This window comes from Lycorma delicatula, chromosome 13, assembly GCF_047948215.1.
Source record: "Lycorma delicatula isolate Av1 chromosome 13, ASM4794821v1, whole genome shotgun sequence".
NCBI lineage: Eukaryota > Metazoa > Arthropoda > Insecta > Hemiptera > Fulgoridae > Lycorma > Lycorma delicatula.
Window position 1 is genome coordinate 50345504 of NC_134467.1, and position 22703 is coordinate 50368206.

A 22703-nucleotide genomic window follows, 5' to 3' on the forward strand; every position below is an offset into this window, starting at 1 on the left:
GAGAAACAACCGATCTTATCCTTATTTCAAATTTGTGTGCGATACTGAAAATAAACTCTCAAAATACGTAATAAAGATAATTAGTTCTGTAATTATGTTTGCTGTACAGATAAAGATATAAAAAAAACGACCAAAGAATCGCATAATTTTTGGCTTTGTCCTTAACAGATTTTTATTTCAATTGTGAAATAAGGTGTTTAAATATTAATGACTTAATTACGCAATATTTAGAATACACTTCTGATAGAAATACGAATTCTGTAAATAAACTAACGAGACAAAGCGGCAGCACCGTAAAGTCAATAGTAAACATAGTTATGCGAACGGCTGATTCATATTAGGTATTAATATTTTTAGTCTATTGTTGCCGCGTGAGACTTAAACAAACTTTTGTGAAACGAGTTTTTGTTGCGCGTTACAAAAATGAGTGATACTAATTACGAGCAACGTTGTGCGATCAAGTTTTCTGTTAAACTCGGTGAGAATGCTACTGAAATTTTTTTAAAATTGAAAAGGGCCTACGGAGATGATCCTCTGTCACGAGCCCAAGTTTTTAAGCGGTTTAAAGTATTTTCAGATGGCTGGGAATCAGTCGCGAACGATCTACGCTCTGGAAGACCGTTAACGTCAAAAAGTGACGACAATGTTGAGCGAATCGGATTTTATACGGTACTACCGGCGCGATTAACTGTCAGAATGATTGCAGAACGATTGAATTTGAACCGTACCGCAGACCGTCAAATTTTAACAAACGAATCGGATGAAAAAGGTTTGTGCAAAATCGGTCTCAAAAACCTCACTCTAGAACAGAAAAACAACAAGAGTAGAAGCGTGCCGCGTGCCAAAAAAGCAAAAATGAGCAAATCAAAACCGCGCTAATTTGCTTCTTCGATAGTAATGGCATAGTCAATAAGGAGATTTTGCCTACAGGCAAAATCAGACTGTAAATCAACATGTTTACAGAAAATTCTTGAGACTGCGGAAAAGAGTTGCCCGCGTGAGACCAGCCATCACAGACACTGGATGCTACATCATGACAATGCACCTTGTCACACTGCACTCTCAATTAATGAGTTTTTGGCAAAGAAAAACATTCCTGTAGTTCCTCAACCGTCTTATTCACCTGACTTGATTCCCTGTGACTTTCTCATTTTCCCGACTTTAAGAAACACCTGAAAGGAAACCATTTAAAAATTACGCAGTAGTGGAAGTATAGATAAAGATCAGAGTTCTAAGTAAAAAAAAGTCGGGTCCAGTCGACCCCCTCCACCAAAAACTAACAGTGCAATGTTTTGCTATTCCTACACTACAATATATATATTCAGGTTAAATGAACACAACTGAAAGTTTCATAAAACATTACGGAACTTTATAAAAAAGGGAAAAGTGAAAGATCACTTTCCCCTTTTTTCCTTTCGCACCACATCGGATCATAAATAAAAGTTTTCGAAATATTTCGACCCCAGCGCCATCTGGCGGGTGGAAACTAATTCAGAAACCTTCGCGGGCGTGCGCACAACAACTCATCAAAGTTTCATCGCAATCGGATGAACGGTATAGGAACGCAAACGGGATTTATAACTTTATAACTCACTTTATATATATATATATATATATATATATATACGGCATTTTGAGAAGTACAAATGCTAAAAAAAGATTTAGTACAAAAAATTTGGATCCTATTTGACTCCCTTGCTCAAACATACCTCATACAACAATTTTAAAGCAGCCGAAATTTGAAAAACAAATAAAGGAACTGAGATTGCAAAAAATGTTTAATATATCTACATTAATACTAGATCTGTCTAATTCAGCACACCCTTATTTTAAAAAGTTTATTTATAGGAGTAATTATTTAGATTAATAAGTTGTCCCTATTCAACGGAATGTTTTTCGACAAGAATAAAGAAAATCGCAGTTTAAAAAAATAAAAATACGTAGCTTCCTTGTCTAATGAGGTCGAAAATCATTCCAAAACCGGCATATTCATACGTACGCCGGTTATAAAAACAATTAAACGTAAGTTTTTGAAAGAAAATGTAAAAACCGTTTAAAAGCAATGTTATATATCATACTACCGAGAAACGCGATCGATTTAATACTTTAGAATTTTAAGGAACTTAATAAAATATGTTAATAGGACGGACCGGCTCGACATAAATTCTCTGAAAACGGTTCAAAAATATCTACAAATAGAAGCGTTGATGCGATTAAAATTTGGTAAAAATTAAAGAAGGGTATTCATTCTTTTAAATTTTTGTAGGCGGTCGTACAAAAATTATCGATATACGAGGTGTGTAAAAAAAGTAATGAGATTGGTAGCACTGCGAGCGATTTGGAAACGCTGTTTCTACCGGTCTGTTCATCCCTTCTACATGCACAGTAAGAGTTTCAACTCCGATCAGCCAACATATTACTTTTGACAGCGCCATCGGTGAAGTTGTGTTTTTGTTGTGTATCACGAAAATGGAGCATCAGAATTTAGAGCGACGTTGTGCGATCAAGTTTTGCGTTAAACTTGGGGAATCCGGGAGTGTGACCTTAGAAAAGTTGAAACAGGCCTACGGGGAACATCGCTTATCGAGAGCGCAAGTTTTCCGCCGGCACAAATCATTTTTGGAAGGCCGAGAACGCGTTGAAGATCAACCTCGCTCAGGGAGACCTTCGACTGCAAAATCTGACGAAGACGTTGAGCGTGTGAGGGTTCTTGTGAGATCAGACCGTCGTTTAACGATAAGGATGACGAGGGAACAGTTAGATTTAAACCGTACATCAAATTTTGACAGACGACTTGGATATGCGAAAGGTTTGTGCGAAGTCGGTGCCGAAAAACCTCACGACGGAACAGAAGGACGATCGAAGAAACGTGGGCGTTGATGTTCTTGTGAGGATTGACAACGACCAAGAATTCTTCAATCTTGTGATCGCAGGTATGAATCCTGGATATTTGAGTACGACCCTGAAACAAAGCGAAGAGCGGCACACTCCGTCATCTCCGCGACCGAAAAAATGTCGAATGAGCAAACCGAAGATAAAAACCAAGCAGATTTGCTTTTTCGACAGTAGGGGTATCGTGGGTAAAGAATTTGTTCCTCCAGGGCAAACCGTCAACCAAGTGTTTTACAAAGGTGTCCTTGAAAGGCCGAGGAAAAGAACGATTCGCGTGAGACCAGACATTGCAAACAAGCGGATGCTTCATCAAGACAATGCCCCGTGTCACACGGCCATTTCCATCGGGGAATTTTTGACCTCAAAACGCGTTCCTACGGTTTCTCAACCCCACAATTCACCTCATTTGAGTCCTTGTGACTTTTTCCTTTTCGCGAAATTGGAATAGGTCTTAAAAGGACGTCATTTTGGAACTCTGGAGAACATTCGAAAGAGTGTGACCGACCGCTAAAAAGCCCTACTGGTTCAAGCCTTCCAGCGCTGCTACCGGGAGTGGGAACAACCACTCCGCCGGTGTATAGCTGCCCAAGGGAACTACTTTGATAATATTACCGTTTGAAAAAATGCCCTATGCACAGACATCTTTGAACAATTTTCAAAGTGTTTCTGTCGAACCGGTCCAGAGTTATTCGTTACAATAAAAGCTAACATTCGTATGTTTTTTACGGTTTTTGGATTAAGTACAATACGTCAACTTTTCAACGTTAGATTTTTGCAAAAACCTTGAGGCGAATATTTTGGCCGATAGCTGAACGTTTCGTTTATCGCTACACAAATACAATAACATTACAGCTATAATCAGAAAAGTAAAAATTATTTAGCAAAATAATGTAATCAAGAACAAGAACCTAAATGATCGAATCCGTTTTAAAATTTTTAATTTTAAATTTAAGTTCTCTTTCTCTAAAAAAAATGTAATTCTACAAATACAAAAATTAATGACAATTTGCGTAACGAAAATAAAACGACGGAATAATTTATCATCAAATATATGTCGCGTAAAGTTAACTTAGAAACTAAAATTCAATAAAAAAAAATGTAATTTATTACAAGACGATCTCATTTTATGATAATATTAGAAGCGCTAAAATAAAACTTTAATTAAACTTGTCAAACGATAAGGAGAAATGATTCTTTTTAACGACGATAATTTTAAAACGACGAAAATATAAAATTTAACAAGTTTCAGAATAATATTTCAATTTTATTCTATTTAGCATTAAGGTTAACGCCCGATAATTTCGGTCGCCTACGACAGGTATAAAAGTTTAATTATATAATGTAAATAATTAATGAACTGTAATTATACTAGCCGGCCCTTCTAGCCGTAAACTGGATCCTCGGGGCTCAGGAGAATCCCGGAGCCAACTCAGGGGTTCCTCGGAGCCTCCTGGGGCCAAGGGGCCTATCCCAAGGCCGCAGAGCTCGCTTCAGTCGCCATTCCCATCTACCCACAGGACCCCCCCCCCCACCCATGGAACCCAGACTGTACGTTATTCTCACGGTTGTGTGAATAATACTGTTAAATAATAATTATAGTATTCAGGCTTTACAAAAGATAATTACATAAGATAACTAAAGTACACACACCTTTGACGACAAAAAATTCATAACTTTATTTCATTGTTACGGTGACAGAAATATAATAATGAAGTAAAAGGATTAATCTATTTTTTCCTCGATGAATATCTTTAATTCACAACTTCACCCTTCTTGGGGCGACAAAATAACTTTAAGTGAAAGGAGCTAGGGCCTCGGTAACACGAATACAAGTGTATTCTTAAAATTTGAAAGTAATCGGTCGGTCGGTTCTCGCCATATGAGAAAACAAACAAACAAAAAGACAAACTTTACACGTTTTCCGAATAACCGTCATCTGTTAGATCGAGAGTGTACCAGATGCGTGCAAAAGTTAGCCTTCGACCTGCTAACAAACACCCGTTCGAATTTGGAAAATCGGAAAATTGTTCCGAGATATTATATAGGCGCTCCATTCACCTTCCAAAACAGCGCCCCAGGGGCAAGCCGTTTGTTATCGGTTGACGATGACGACCGGCCTAGCCTCCCACGAGGTGCCGGCATCACCTCACACGCATTCCCTACGGGAATCCCAACAGGAACTTTTTAAATTTATTTTAATATTATTTATTCTAAATATTATTTAGTTTAATATTATTTTATTTTATTTAACGTAAGCGTAATTCTATTATTTTTGTAATATTATTCCTTCGATCGATTCGAATCGTTCGGCTCAAACCCGGCTCGCAGAGCGACGTTAGAGACTCCCGGTTCACAGTTCGTTAATTCAATTCATTAAAGTTTACGCCTCGACCGGAAAATCTCAACCGCTACACATATATCTACATATAAATATTTTCGAGATAAAACATTAAAAAACCTTCTCGGTTATGCCGAGAAACACGGGTAAAAACCTCTTCCTCTTTATATAGTAGTATAGATATAGATAATAAAAATATCTTATTCCGATCGGTATATAATATACATTATGTATATCGCATCAGAAACGGTAGATATCTTACTTAAAGGACAAAAAAGCAAGAGCTGGATTTGCCTGGATAGATCAAGGAAAACCATCGTAAAACTTTAATCAAAGAAGCATCACAATAAATTATAAAATATATATATATATATATATATATATGTAAAATAATAATTATTAAAATAATACGTGAAGATAATTAATTTTTAAAAATAGCTACAAAATACAACAGAATTCAAAACCCATCAGCGACAATTATTTGACCGTATATTTATCTATATGTTAAACAGAAATAACAAAAATTTCTTTAACATTAGTATAATTTAAAAAAACCTTAATCTCTTCTGAAACTCTTTTAATTGCATTTTCAATAAACTAGAAGGAAGATTTTTTTAAACGGAAGCGCAACGTCAAGTTACAAAAAAAAGTTCTGTTGTCTGGCTGGATAGAGGTGAATATTGTTAATAAAATATTAAAGTCTACATCTGAGAAGCAGCCGGTCAACTAAAACAGCAAAGTAGATTTACGGCCGGAGGTTCATATATCGATAGAATTTTTTGTTTAAACGACTTGCAGAAAAATAGTCTATCGGATGCGGTAAAAGGTTACAGGTTATTTTTGTTGACCTGAGAAATCACATTACAGATTCCCTGAAAGCATGCTGTGTAACACGGTGAAGGAATTAACATTGTAATGCCTGTATATTAAATAAATAAAATATATATTAAAAGCTTGCGTAAAAGCGCAATGTAGTAAAAGCAGGTCAAAATTTCTCACAAGGTTTTCGATTAAATAAAGGTCTGAGACAGGAACGTCGCTTTTCCTCGGCTCTTTTTAAGATTTATATAAACGATTGTAAAAGGAAGTGTAAGCCGACGGGTATAGTTTTGGATAACGAAGAGATAAGTAGTTTGTTATTCGCTGATGATCAATAATTTTGGTGGAAAACAAGAACGACATAATCTATATGTACTTAAAAAGTCAAAAGAGGAATACAAAAATTTAGGTCTACAAAAACGATAGGATAAAACCGTGCAAAATTAGACGGTTGAAGGATAGGGGAAGAACAAACCTGCAAACGGAAGGGGAAAGATTCAATGCGTAAATGAATTTAAGAATGCAGGGGGTCGTGCTAACATCAGAAGGAAGAGATGAGGAAACTGATTTTTTTTAAATTAAATCGGTTTATAAATTATATTATGTCCTTATAATTATAAATATCACTGAAAAAATAGGACTAGAGTATTCTGCAGGTAGGGGAAATGAAATCTTGAAGAGGCATAAAAGGAATAGATAAGTAAGGAAGGAATTGGGAGCGAATAGCGTAAGAGAAAGTATTTGAAGGAATTAAGTACAACGGTTCGGGCGCTCAGCAGAATGACTGAAGACAGAATCCTGAGATAAATGGAAGCGATGCAAGGTATAGGAAAAGACCAAGAAGAAGACCGTATGGAAGATAGAGATGGTGTAAAGAGAAAGGTAGTAATCGGAAGAAAATAAAAAAAAGGAGAGATTGCGAATGAACAGAGAACACTGGCATGATGTAGTCCCCATCCAGACCCGGTAAACCAGTATCGGAATCGGATGCGATGATAATAACATTTATAAATTACTATAGATTAAACTCTACTCTAAGACAATTACACGTGTCACACCAGCCAACCGTGATGAATACAGGCATCATTTACATAACATATAACTGTTACATCCTCTTTGTTTACTTGAAAACTTGTAGTAATTTTTTTTAATAAATCCCACACTATTCTTCTGCGGTAAACAATGCTAATAATAAAATCAATAGAATACAATAAAAAGTCGATAATATAAACGATTAGATAAATAACTCTGATTTATTAAGACGATCATCAACTATCCTTTTGAAATCTGAAACGGTTAAAGTCATATGGTATAATCTCTAACAAAGATTATATACCCCGTCCTCAATAGTAAAATGAAATGTAGTAAGATGATGAATTCAACTGCATTCTCAATAAATAATATAATTTCATTGTTCTAAAAAAAAACTCTCAAGGAAAAATGTGTTTATATATATATATATATATATATATATATATATATACATTTTAATTTTAGCCACTATGGACGGATTACAGTATTTCAATCAATTCACTTTTTCAATTTTTTTCCTCCATATCTCCATCATCATTCCCTGGTGTTTTTCTTTTCTTTATATTATTCAGGTATACTTCTGTTGGTTTTTTGTTTTTTCAGAAAACCTGTAATATTTTGCAATTTCTTTCACAAAGGTAAACATTCTTTGATGTCTTCGTGTGTTATCTTCAGTTCTTCCAGTCTCTCTTTAAGTTTTACTGATCCAGTTATTGGTTTTTAGAGTTCACATATATATATTTAATTAAAATGTTTTAATGAGATACAAGGAACAGGCAAAAAAGATATAAAAATTATGGGCTACCTAAAAGGAAATGAGAGCCGTCATGGCTTCAAAAATCAATTTTTAGAGATCAATAAGATGTTTGTTGTAAACAAAGGGCACAAAGAAAGTTTTGCAATACAAGAAATAGATCATGACAGGCTACTGCCTGCAACAAGCTGCATGTTTAGGCAGGTCCCACTGCACTGCAGCTGCTCTAGTCACTGTCGCACTGTAATATACTTCTTATCTGTGTTAGTAAATAGAGTTAATGATGTTGCCGCGATCAAAAACTGAATACCGGCGATTTTGCACATCGGTTGAGCGTCGATCGGTGTTTAGAGGAAATAACTCCTGCGCTTGGAGAAGTTTATCCTTATCACACAAAAATATTTAAGCGGCATCAAGAATTTAAGAGAAAATTTTGGCTTGAGGACACTCCAAGGTCAGGTTGACCGTCTTTGTCTGCGACTGAAGTAAACGTTTCTGCAGTACAAAAAATGCTTGAGACGGATAGGCGTGTGACCTACCACCAAACAAAGGAGTCTTTGAGCATTAATGCACCTATCTTCTATTGAAGATTCTATTCTGCAAGATCATCTTCAAGTTAGAAAGCTTTGAACTCTTTAGGCGGCATGAGTTGACTGCGGACCAGATGACAGGACGATCGTGTTTCATGAAACGCTGAAAAAAGTTAAAAATGGTAAATCTTCCTATGCGAACATTATTAACAAGCGATGAAACTCGGGGGTACTATTATGACATCTTAATAGGCTTAGAACAAAGTGTGGGTGTTCAAAGATGAGGAGACTCCATGGCAGTTTGAAAATTCAGTTCAACGTAGAGAGCGGTGGTCATATTTTTTAATTGTAAGCGGAGTTGCCCGCCTAAAGTTGTCGAACCTCTCAAGAAGATGCGTCCGAACTCAAGGATGGACACTGTTTCTTTACCACAAAAACAGCCCAAAGTTTGCTCAGAGTGTTAAGCCATCATTGGAATAAAACTTTAAAGCACCCTCCCTAAAGTCCTGACTTCGTTCTAAGTGACTTTGTGCTGTTTTGCCAGGTGAAGAACAGATTGGAGATATTTTACAAGTGATGATGACCTTACGAGCTTGGGACAGTGAGTGGGCCCAGACCTCTGACAAAACACGGTTCCTTTGAGGACTGGTTTCAAAGGACGTATGACTGTATAATGTGTGGTGGAAATTATTTTGAAAAATTATTCAAAATAAAGTCGTATTGCAAAACTTTCCTACTACACTTAGTATATTAATGAACAATGATATGTAGACCAATATAATTTAGAAAGGAAAGACACAAGTAATGTAATTGGGTTAATAAGAATTATAGGTTAAAGTTATGTATAGAAAGCAATAAAGGAATAAGTAAATTTTATACATACGGAACAAATTATTCTGTTTAAATTACCGCTTCTTTTTTTCTAAATCTCTGTTAAATATTTACATAACGATCTCTAGGTCTTCAGAATGGAATTTTCATAAAGTTAAATTTTTAATTAATAATTAAAATGTTAATTATAAAGGACGTATAAAGACGTTCACTATCTTGATCAGTGATATAAAATTAACTATTCTGCTGATATTGTAATCTATGTAATCCACGGGTGGATAATTTAATTAATTTTTATTTATTAATTATTGTAATTTTTAACGATTATTTTATTTATTATACAAAGTAATACATTTTTAAAAATCTAAATAAGCTCATCAAATTAAAGAGACCAACAAATACATCATTTTTAGTCAAGGATACATATCAATTTATATACATTAACCTAAAAAAAAAACAAATTTAAATCGCACTTAAAAAGGGGTATTCATAATAAAAAATGTATTTAATGAACAAGTAAAATTAATCATAAACTGGATTAGACAAATAATAAATCTAAAAATCAATAGTTTACATTCAAAAATATATTTAAATGTAACAATTTCATTACCAACCAATTTTTAATTGATTTTTTCATTTAAAAAAATTGATTCTGAACCAGTGCAAATATTGGTGGTTGATGATAAAACCTCTCCCTGTTATACTCCTGTTTTAATTTAGAATTCTTTTGAGAGTTCTCCCATAAATTGTAATTTGTGTTTGTAAGGGTCTGTTAATTGTTTGGGATCCACGCTGAATTCTTCTGACGTTAAAAAGGAAAGTTTTATCAATCTAATTGTTTGCCTTTTTGAAATCTACAAAGACAATTATATAGTTTTTATGCCTTGTCATTTAAATCCACGTTCTCATTTTAAAGTTAAAGATTTATTCTAGACATGATCTTACTTTTCTGAATTCCCCTTGGTATTTTTCCAGTTGTCTGGCCGATGTTAATTAAAAATGAATAAAAAACAATAGAACTCTAATTATAACATTAAAGCTAGTAAACTCCGATATATATAATTAGAGGAAAAGTGTTGATTAAAACCATTCCCCTCTGAAGAATGGTTTTAATTCAAATGTTTTAATGAGATACAAAGAACAGGCAAAAAAGATATAAAAATTATGGGCTACCTAAAAGGAAATGAGAGCCGTCATGGATTCAAAAATCAAAGATGAAGAAGAAAAGTGATAAAAAAAGAAATCAAACAAGAATGGTGTTATAAACAATTTAGAGATGTGAATAGGTACCCACCGGGCTGGTCTAGTGATGAACGCATCTTCCCAAATCAGCTGATTTGGAAGTCGAGAGTTCCAGCGTTCAAGTCCTAGTAAAGCCAGTTATTTTTACACGGACTTGAATACTAGATCATGGATACCGGTGTTCTTTGGTGGTTGGGTTTCAATTAACCACACATCTCAGAAATGGTCGAACTGAGAATGTACAAGACTACACTTCATTTACACTCATACATATCATTCTCTGAAGTATTATCTGAACGGTAGTTACTGGAGGCTAAACAGGAAAAAGAAAGAGAGATGTGAATAGGACTAATCTGGAGTTGTTTTTCCTGAGAGTTACATGCTTATTTTGCAACCAGTGCTTATGATAAACAGAGTGAATACGTCATCTTTAATGGTGAATATCAGCTGTGTATCAAGAGAGTTTAGCATGTTATGTGACAGTCCATAATATAAACTGAAGAAAACAATTAACAGGACACCACTTCAATACTTAGTTTCTCTAATAAATCCAGCAAGAGATGTTTACTGTTTTTGGTAATCGCTATACATTTTTTACATGCGGCTTATATCGTGTCACCAATAACATAGCTTTATTGACCAATTTTTAATGAAATTATATAATCCTTAAAATACAAATGCACTTTCTCAATCGTAACTTATAATTCTCAAATATAACTTTCTCAATTTGGGACCCACAAATAGCTACATCTGTTGTGGACGTAGTAAATGTAGTTGCAGCTTGTTATACTCATAGATCACTCGATGAAGATTTAATTAATTAGAGTCCAAAAAAGGAATGGTAGCTAAGTATAGTATAGAGTCATTAACGTATTAAAATATAACTATACGAGAGGAACATTGAACTACCAACATAGTTGCTAGGAAAAGCTGGTGCCAACCATCTATGTCACACTTTGTTACACAACTATTAGGGCAGCACACCCAACAACTACACATGTTTAAAAATTACATAAATTATATTATTACAGAAAAAGTAATTTGCCATGTACTAATTTTTAACTACAACCAGCAGCACTAGAAGTATAATAGATTATATTTATTTTATAAATAAATAAATATAAGTAAGCATAATAAATTCATGTAAACAGCAGCAATTAAAACAAACAATGTTTACATCTCACCAACCAAATGTATTTCATTAAAACAATATGTTTTTTTTTTTAAACTCAATAAGTTTTTTAAAATATTGATATAAACTTAATGCTTTGTAAAGGATTTCATAATGATGAGATCCTTGGTGGGAGGGGGGCACAGCAGTGTACAAATTACACTTTTTTTGTGCATCCAAATCTATTAAAACGTTTTTCCTCAAATCAGAAAAAGATGAACCATACATAAAATTACTAAAATGTAATCTTTATGTATATTCAATTAAATAAAAAATAATTTTACCAGCTTGAAATTATAACTATGTAAATTAATCTCAAATCAAAGCATCCATTAGTTTAATACAAAATAAGTTTTGTAAAATTATTTTCAATAGAAAACCACACACAGAAATAAGTAACATGTGAATGTAATTAAAACAAATGTTTATGCAAATCTTTTTTTTAAGAAACAGCAGAATTTTTTTTACTTTCAATTGTATTCCAAACAGAAATACAAATATTCTACAAAATTTAACTGGCAAATTAACAACACCTACAGCAATAAATATTACAAAGAGGGTTTCTAACATTCTACATCTTTCTGTAATAAAGAAATTTTTCATAATTAAATCCAACTGAGAAAGGATTTAAAACTTCGTGAGTACAACTTTAACTGCGGTAAGTGAAACGTTAAAAAATTTCTTATAAGATAAAAACAAAACGTACAAGCAAGAAATTAATAGCTGTGCTATTTATATAAAGGTTTGAGGTTAAGTAAAAGAAAATAAATGTACTTACCAGAACAAAAGATATATCACGACGAAAGTTAAAATCGTTTCCAATGGATTTTCCCAAAGCAAAATATGTTGTATTTTATAAACAAAATATTCATAACGTTTAAGTGTTCTAGTAAAATCATGTTCAGAACTGACAACAGGTTCAGCGCTAGTCCTTTTCCAAAACCTTAAACGCCGAAAGACATTCCTTAACAATGCCATTTTTATGAAATAAATCAATTAAGACACTCCACATATAATTAAAAAAAATACAAATTAATAATTTTATATTGTCATTCAATATTTGAAGTAAAAACAAAACTCTTTAAAGTTTTGCGCAACATTAGTCCTTTTGTTTGTCAATAGACCAGCTGGAAATTGTAAACACCCGTCCTAATATTCACAGGTATACCACCTTTGATTTCCTTAGAATGTGAAATCAATACTTAATAGCATTTAGAATAGAAAGTACATAAGATGTTACAGTCAACACAATTTAACAACAATATTACGAAAACAAATCAAACGAGAAAGAACAACGTACAAACGACCTTCTCCACTGTCAATAACAAACTAAATTTCAGTACGGCGAGTTTGGTACCACAACCATATGACTCATAATCATCCCCACTCTAAAAGGCCACAAAATATAATAAACAAAATAACAACACCGTGAAAATGCAAAATTGAATTAAAACTGCGTAAATAAATAAGAAAAAGAAGGGGTGGATATGGTATCGCCTGACTGTTTTAAAATAGCAAATGTAAATGCCCTGGCATATTACTTGACGTCACATTTGACGTGAAGCCAAACTGCTAGCATCACGAGATGTCAGACGTATTTTAACCCCCCACCAACAAAACACTTGCAGAATTTTTCATTTATTTTTTTTTTTGTGCGGCTAGATGTACTGAATATTAAATAAAGCAAACCCGCAGATAAATAACTTATATAACATTTATTTGGTTACGTAATGTTGTTTATATAAACATATTTTTTAATATAAATTAATTATAATTCTGCATTACGATTATTTATGAAACCGGCTTTCACAAGTTAACCGGTATATTGCATGTCGTAAATGAACTCATAAATGCACACTCTTAATGTTGCGAAATATATATAAAACAAAAATTATTGTTAAATAAATTATAAAATGTTATAAGATTGGTAATATTCGTATATCACTAATGTCATCTGTTATTTTTTTTTTAAATTGATATTGCAATGTAATGCAAGAGGAAAAAGTTTGCTTCTGACGTCTTTTTTCATGACATATCAAGATTGGTATAGATAAGTAGCACATTAGAATTTAACATTTTGTTAATGTATATTGAGTAATCTTACACATTTTTTTTTTTTAGATTTACTGCTCATATTTCAGATAGGAATTGAAATAAATGAATGCCCTTAACAGTGATAACGTTTTTTTAATAGCTGAACAACGTAGTATTTTTTTTGTTACGATTGATTCGAAGCTTGTGCACGGAAATATTGTAGCATATGAAAATTTTCATGCCTGCACAGGATGCGGCCCAGACCTCCGGATGAAAGACTGAGACGCTACCAATCGGCAAGTATGAAAGTTTTAGAATGTCACCGGTTTTCTTTTTAATACAACTTAAGTTAATTAATTGATCTACTATAACTTCTTACCGCTTTTAAAATAATAGCAAAACTAAAAAGAAATTTTTTATTACACTTTCAAGCATGCCACCCTAATCATTTCATTTAATAACTGTCATCATTGATTTGGGCAAATAAAAATGTTAATTCAAAATTCATACGTATAATTATATCTAAATTAAAATTGTTCCATTCACAATAGTTGGTTGTCAAGAAATAAAAAACAATTTATACATCAATAAGATTGTAACATCATGTCCGTAAGATGTTTACGACTATTATGAACGTAACAATTTTAATTTAAATATAATAATACATATGAATTTTGAATTAACATCTTATAAGAAATCCACGATGATGGAGTAGCATCTCCAAAATTACTTGGAAATATATTTTAAAATTGTTGGTAAGTGGAACTTTAATTTACGCAATTGTATTAATACCAATCGAGCTAAACGCTTAGAAAATTAAATTTCCATTTTGATTATTTATGGCGCGACATCTGTATGTATGTATCTCGCATAACTAAAAAAGGATTAGTTGTAGGATGTTGAAATTTTGGATTTAGGACTTTTGTAACATCTAGTTGTGCACCTCCTCTTTTGATTGCCATCGACTGGACCAAACGAGTCCAAAAAAAGCTAAAAATCCTAAAAATTTAGATTTCAGACTTTTTCAAATGCAGTAATAAGCCCTTGTTGAGAGAATTCAACTATATATCATAAGTGGTACTTATGGATCCCATGTGTTTTCATTTACACCACATATTTATCTGAGCAACAAAAAACAAAATTAATATATAAACTAATATAAGATGCTGATATAGACATCACAAAAAAAACGTGATGCAATGTGGTGTTCACCGCAATACAATTGGGTAACTGCCCACTTAATTGAAGAATTGGAGGATCATATCTCACTTTTAAATGAAACAAGTTTAAATGCAGTGCAGCAAAAAATGTGTTTATGTAATTTAATAGGTGTACAAGGAAGTTATGTGATGTCAACATCAGATCTTTTTATTGCAACTGTACCCTTAATTTTTGAGCTTTAGCTAGTTTGTTTCTTCTATTTGGACTGAGATGTTTTTTGGTTAGGTTGTATGTTATTATTTCTGAGGTGTTTAAATTGGGTTACTATTTTGATTTTATTACCGTTTATGATTAATTTGTTTTAATCGTGTTGGTTTTTGTGGTACAATTTCTGTCTTTTACATTGCTGTTTAATATAAGTTAATTAAAGAGTGTGTAAGTGACAATTTGAATATAATTAATTTTTTCATATTTATTTAAATATATATATATATATATATATATATATATAAAATTATACAGGCTATGACACTCCCAGTAATGTAAGGATTCCAATGCGGGTCATACATCTAAACTGGTTCAGCCATTGAGCTGCTACGGTGGAACAAACATACATACAAACAAATACACACCCTAAATAGATTACACTCCTCACTCCTTTTTGGATAGTCATGTAAAAACTCAAACACTGCCAACAATCAGCTGATGACAAGGTCAGAATAACAGCAACAGTTATTGAAGATTTCTGTAAAATGAATCAAAACCTTTTTTTTTTTTAAAGAAAAAGGTAAGATTAAATTTGATTCCTTTTACTTTAAAAAATGTAGTTATATAATTATACATTGATTAAAATTAACATTACGCACAAATTAAAAAAAAAAAAGTTTAAAAAGTATAAATAAATTGCACGCATTTAAAATAAATTGCATTAAATCAACATATAATAATTTTATACATATATAACAACTGTGTACAAGTAACTAGTAATTGGTATAAAACTTTATTTAAAACAATATAGCAACATATTTAATAAAAAATTCCCATTAAAATTAAATATAAATCTATTATATTATTTTAATAATTTGAAATGACAGAAGTTAAAAGAATTAAGATTTTTTTAAATGTATACAGTAACGAAACAAAAATTCTATGAATCAAAACAAACTCCATTCATTCAAATTGTGAAATATACAAACGAAAAAGTAATTTTGTTTCATTAACAAAATTATGCAGGTTGAAATATCAGAGAATAAATTGTAAGATAAGGTTATGCTAAAAAACATTTAAAAGAATATTTAATGAAAAGTGTTAAAATTAACAACTTTCAACAGCGTAATGTTGTCTTCCAGTTTATTTTAATAACTATTTAGTGTAACTTTTCATTATATAAAATATTGTAACAAGTAAGAGAAGCTTCTAGTAATGTAGAGTAAGAGGATAAGGGAGAGAGAAAAAATTAAGATTGTAAATCAAAAAATAGATTAAGAGAAAAAGACAGAATTTTTCTGCAATTATCTAAAAGTGGATGTCTGGTGTAGTATCCTGCATAATTAAACCTTTTTTTCCATGACCAGACAATTATGGGCATAGTGCATTCGGACACGTTTGAGAACCTTTGTTTCTACAAATTAAAAATATGGAGGTCCTAATTTTCCAACAGGATGCAGCTCTTCCACATTATACATAATTTGTGCAGATTGTGCTCAATGTAAAGTTTCCAGATGCTGGATAAGCAGAGAAGCTCCCATTAATTGGCCACTGTGAAGTCCCAAACCGACTATAATGCTGGCTTCCGTGGCATGAATAGTAGCATCTCAGCCTTTCATGCAGAGCTCCCAGGTTCGAATCCTGGTCAGGCATGGCATTTCCACACACGCTACAAATCAATCATCTCATCCTCTGAAGCAATACCTAACGGTGTAAAATGAGATGGATTATTGGTTTGATATCTATACAGCTGTAAACGGTGCTCACACTGAATGATAAAAAAAAAAAAAAATTTTTATTTACATGCAATAAAACAGATACATTTGTAATTCTAAATAAAGTAAATTTACTTTATATCTGCAGAGTTCTTTTCTGGTACATCTGGTAGAATAAAACAAATGATCACATCTTTTATTAAATGCATATTGTTTATAGATTAATTAAAAATAAAAATTAAATAATACATTATTTCGTTGTTCCATTAACTTGCATCATACTGTGAGAAGAGAAAATAGTAGTGATATAAGATATTAAAAATAGAAAGCATCTAGGAAAGCAAATTTTTAACAAGGATCCCATGACTTGGCAATTAAGAAATATAATTGAATATTTATAAATGTTGAAGGTGTTCATTATATTCTTATACAAAGCTGTAGTTACTATCAATTTACAATCAATCATCATTACATCCTAGCTGAATATTAACAGTTATGCTGTACAGAAATTCTTGCTTCACCTGGTTATGAGAAAAATAATAATAAATATGTAAACGAAGAATACACCAAAATCTGTCTAGGATGTCAACGATCATCCATAATTGGTTTCAAAGCAATGAAATGTAGTGAAGTGGTAGGTTCTTAGTCTTTCATCTAGAAGGTTTTGGATTCAAATTCCAGTCAGGCATGGCTATTTTCCTATGTTAAAAAAATTTCCATTCCATAAACCATCCACAAACTTCAAACTTATGCGGTAAAGTAATAATATATTACGAACATTCAGTAATTAATGAGACAAATTGATGTAGAGAAAAAACGATTCATTCTATGACAATGAAACTTTTTGAGGGTTGGCAACCTTAGGTACACATTTAATTAGCTGTTTGATTATAATTAATCTAAACATAAGCTCCTTTGTTGATTTCGGAATGTCAGCTTCGTTTGAAACATGTACGCCGGAAGAGCAATGTTCAGTGATAAGATTTTTGCTATCAGAAGGTGTAAAACCAGCGGACATTTACTCAAGAATGTTGGAACAACATGGTAAAAAGTGTTTAAACTACAGTAATGAGTGTAAACGGGTGGAACAGTTTAATTTGGGCAGAACAAGTGTGACTGATCTCCCTCACTCAGGAATACCAGTTGAAGTTTCAAGTACTGCGGTGCAAAATCACATAAATGATCTTATTCGTGAAAACAGACGAATCAAAATTTCCCAAATTACTAGTTTGTGTAATATTAGTGTTGGAACTGTGCATTAAATCATTCATGATGTGCTGAATTATTGCAAAACGTGTTCGAGATGGGTTTCTAGGTGGTTGACTCAAGCCAATAAAGACACCCAGATTTGCATTTGTTCTGAGCTCAAAGGATGGATTTTTTCAAGGATGATTTGGGGTTAGGAGGTGTTGCCACATTCTCCTTGCAGCCCAGACCTCGCCCTGTCCGATTTTCATTTGTTCGGCTCACTCAAAGACTTTTTACACGGCAAGAAGTTTGACGACAATGAAGCAGTACATAAATGGTTCAAACATCAAGGTAAAGACTTCTACGCTGCAGGAATCAGAAAACTCACAGAACAGCGGGACAAGTGTCTAAATGTTGCTGGAGACAATGTTGAAAAGTAGTGTAAGTTTCATTATCATTGAATAAATAATTTTTTCTCAACATCAGTTTGTCTCATTAATTAATGAATGTCCCTCATGTGTATATATATATATATGTACACACACACGCACGCACACATACACATGAGGGATTTATGAATGATATACATATATATGATTTTGCTGCCAACGTTAAAAAATAATTACAATCCTTACAAATAAATTAGTTCTAAGAAGTGTTTTCTTTAATATAAATACTACACAGAATGCCAGGGCACCTCAGATATTTATATCATATAGGCAATAAGAAATAGTGTAGTTCTTCAAGCGAGTTTCAATATTAATCATTTATCAATTCTTGGTCACCTTGTGCTGATTTATAAATTTGTTATAAGGAACATCTCTTAGGAATATGTGACTGATATTCTTGGGAATATCAGTAAGATATCTGAAAACAATTATTCATGATTGTTGTTTAAGTATTAACAGACACTTTCCTCATGTATGTAATTGTTTTTAGTGACTTTAATTAAGACAGTTCGCATTTTTCCATTAGTTATCTTCCACTGTGAAATCTTTTCCCTTTTAAGTTGTAAAAATTTATTAATCTTGAAAAATATAAACTTATTTTTTAAGGAGACCAAGAGTTGCTAATATTACCAAAAAATTTATTCATAATGGGTTGATGTGGGCAACAAAATCCTGATACCATCCAAATTTAACGCAAATAGCCATAAACATGGCATTTGTTGTGCCACTGTTACATTGAATTTTGGCAAACTTTCACAATCATTCAATAATTTCTGTATGTTAATCAAATATTCAATGAACATTTTTGGCGTGATTAACAAACAGTAAAATACTGTTATTGGTTACAATTACATATGCTGTTATAATTGTGCCACTTATCACACACACTTTTATAATTACTGTTGATTTATGACTGCACATAATCTACAGTAAGATATCAAGGCTATGATCTGGAACAACAAACAGGAGTCATTTTTTCTTCACCTGTCTATTCTTCCAAACAGGTAATCTCACAGTAACTCATTTATTTTGATGACTTTACCCATATCATCAATAACTACAAGACACGATAACAATTTACATGTACAAATCTCTCTTAAGTAATCGTTCCAGTCTACAAATCACATTATGATTGAGACCAAGTTTTCTTCCATAGAACCTAATGACTCATTCAAGCAAAATTACAGTTTGCAAGAAGTATATAATTTATTTATGTTAGTGAATAACGCAAGGCAACTAAATCTGCTTTCTAGTTAAATAGATAAAATTAGTGTACTTTTTCATTTTACGCCTCCAACTTTTATAGCATTTTTTCACATAAAAATTATTTAAAATAACATGTTTTATAATAACTGATTAATAAAACATTAGAGAAATACCGCAGTAACCCTATATCCCAATAATCCATAATATATATTTTAATAAAATCCCCTCTAATTTTAAACACTACTTATATAGTCAGATTTAGTGATATAATATGTATTAATTTGGATTTTGAATAAATATTAGTCAAATAATGAAACAATATACTATATTAATTTGTGTTTAAGTGTAAACATACATGTCATGGAATTATGACACACCTTTATTTCTCTTATTCGCGATATCAATGACGAAGAGAGTGGTGTGAAATTTTTACAATCAAAAAAAAAAAAAATACGTACTACAAGAATTTGCAAAAAAAATCATCCAATGAAATTAAAAATTTCATTTAAAACATTCATGTTGAGTGCGTAAGAAAAGATCATGCAGAGAAGAATTTTGTTTAAGAAAAATACATAACTTGTGGATAGTAAAAAACTAACGTTACAAAACATTGCACTGTTAATAAACTGTTGTGCTCATGAATATAGAACTAAGTTTTTTTTTTTTGAGAGCATTAAACGTCAAGTGAAGCGATAACGGATTGGAAATTGTAACTGGGAAAGGTATATGCCGATCAATTATTAAAAAAGCCCAATAAAGTAGGTGATCTAGGAATGATGGTAGAAATAGAAGAGTCCTTATTTTCAAAAGGAAAGTATTTTTCCAAATCAGTGGGTTTTTGAAGAGAAACACGTGATTGTTTCACGTCGTACCAAAACATTAATCGAGACGATAACAGCATGCATTGAAAAAGGATCAACACAATAATGTCTGACAAATGGAAGGCCTACGATGGTACTTTTCATTTAGATGGATATAATTTTCACCATTATACTGTAAATCGGTTAGAAAATTTTGTCAATCCCATCATTGGAGCTCGTATACAAAATATTGAAAATTTGTGGGCTTGTTCCAAAAAATATAGTAAGAAAGAAAGTGGAATCGCTTGACAAATGTTGGATTCATATTTTTGCGAATTCTTATGGCATAACAAGCATATTATTTATATTTTATTTTGTTTGTCATACATTATCTATATTTTGATTTAGCTAATGTGTTTATTACGTTTAAACCACATATGTTTGGTTCGGTTATGCTGATATACATACGATTTGTTAGTGCACGGAATAAATATAATCTAACCAAACTTAACCTATATTTGCTAACTTCAACTAATTAACAGTAATGTTTTGATTAATTAAATAATAAATTCAGTAATTACTGAGAATAATCACGTTTTTTTTTAATATGTAAAATGTGTTAATATGAACGTTTAAAATGACCGGTATAAAACAACAAGTTAGCGTGTTTTCTCTAATTTCTTATTTATCAATTACTAAACATGCTATGCTAAGTAATTTTTACACGAAAACAAAATGTAAAAAAAAAGTGGGGTGGGGATAAAATGAAAAAGTATCGAAATTAGATACTTCAAAAGTAAACATATAAAAACTCCATTACTTGAAAGGATTTGTACGATATGGATTCCCTAAATAAATGTACATTATAGTATTATATATCTAAATAATTAAAATCTTTTACGATAACACTGATAAATAAAATTGTTTATTTAAAAACAATATAACTCATACACAAAATTAACAGAAATGAACCAAATGTATTGCAATGTAGGGTAGAGTGTAGGAATCCAAAAGATTGTAGAACTGGTGTCCACAATTTGCCAATAAATGTAACAACTTTATATGAATGCAGGACTTCATAAACAGTAAAAAATATGTAAATAATGTGTAAACTACAATAAATAAATTCAAAATTAAAATACAAATAAGTAAAAAAAAAAATTAACTGTAATCTTATAAAAAATAATAAGTAACTATAATTTTCATAAAATAATATGCGAGAAAAAAATGAATAAAATGTGGCAAAATGAACAAAAATTAACACAAGAAATTAATAAATAAAATTGTTGTTTAATAAATGAAATCACCAGTGATGACACAATTAATATATAAATTACGTCATGTTCCATGATGATCACTAATGATTTCATATCATTTTTTATTATTTTATGTTGCCGATCTCCGTGGCACAGCGATATCATCTCTGCCTTTTATCTGAAGGTTCTGGGTTCCAGTCCCTGGTCAGGTATGACATTTTTTCATACGGCACAAAAAATTTATTTATGATTAACATCCATTTATTGGAAGCTGTTACCTATAAAAATATAAGTAAAATGCAATATGGAGGAGTTAACCGTTGAACAATTCTCTCCTTCAAACCAATTAAAAAAATTCAACGTCCATTCATTGTTCTGGAGGTGGAAATTATAGATATTTACTTATGTCAAAAAAAATTTATATTAATATATTCATAGAATAAAATACTTTTCAAATATTTACTGTTTTTATCTTTTGGCCCCAGGAAATGCCTATCTAAATGCTCTGTGGCAGATAAAATGTTAAAGGATTCTGGTATTCTTGTATTAATATTTGAACAATTAATTGCACTAACATACAAATATTTCGTTGAATTTAAGTATCTAAATATAGGAATAAATTAACGACTAACAAGTTACGGTTTGTTAAAATTATCCTAATGTTCACACAATATCGTTTCCAAAGCCTTTGACTGTATTAATATCTAGCAAGCAGAGATGCTGCAGAAAAATTAATGAAAGTTTTTATTTAAATATCCTCTGCTTGTAATAATGCTGCCATCACTACTTTTCTACCGGCATAAAAAATTGCATTAGGATAACTTTGACAAACTATGCTAAATCTAATCTCATAACATAATTTTAAAAATAAAATTAGTTAATATTAAGTACAGGTAAAATTTATAATAAAAGTATCTATAAATATATTAAAATAATAGTTTAGTTAATTTTTAATTTTAAAATTAAATTTCTATGAACACATTTTACAGATAATATTTAAATTATTATTAATACTTTACAACCCTGCTTATTTTAACTAAAACTAATAAAAACTTATAATTATAATTTATTTAAAATA

The 22703-nt window shown here is 31.6% G+C and overlaps 2 protein-coding genes across 5 annotated transcripts in view; one reads left to right on the forward strand and one right to left on the reverse strand.

The window, feature by feature from the left end:
* LOC142333550 (uncharacterized) overlaps nt 1-13116 on the reverse strand; it is a 144535-nt gene extending 131419 nt beyond the window's left edge. The window contains exon 1 of the mRNA XM_075380830.1: nt 12388-13116. Coding sequence (XP_075236945.1) covers nt 12388-12587 — 200 coding nt within the window. The 5' untranslated portion in view covers nt 12588-13116. The remainder of the gene's footprint in view (nt 1-12387) is intronic.
* A 544-nt stretch (nt 13117-13660) lies between these two features.
* LOC142333549 (uncharacterized) overlaps nt 13661-22703 on the forward strand; it is a 72644-nt gene continuing 63601 nt past the window's right edge. For 2 of the 4 annotated variants that reach the window (XM_075380828.1, XM_075380826.1), the window contains exon 1: nt 13661-13939. Coding sequence is in view for 1 of the 4 variants with exons in the window: in XM_075380825.1 (XP_075236940.1) it covers nt 13895-13943 (49 nt within the window). In the remaining 3 variants the exon portion in view is untranslated. Of the gene's footprint in view, nt 13944-22703 lie in introns of all 4 variants that reach the window. The other 2 variants (XM_075380825.1, XM_075380829.1) reach the window with 2 other exon arrangements.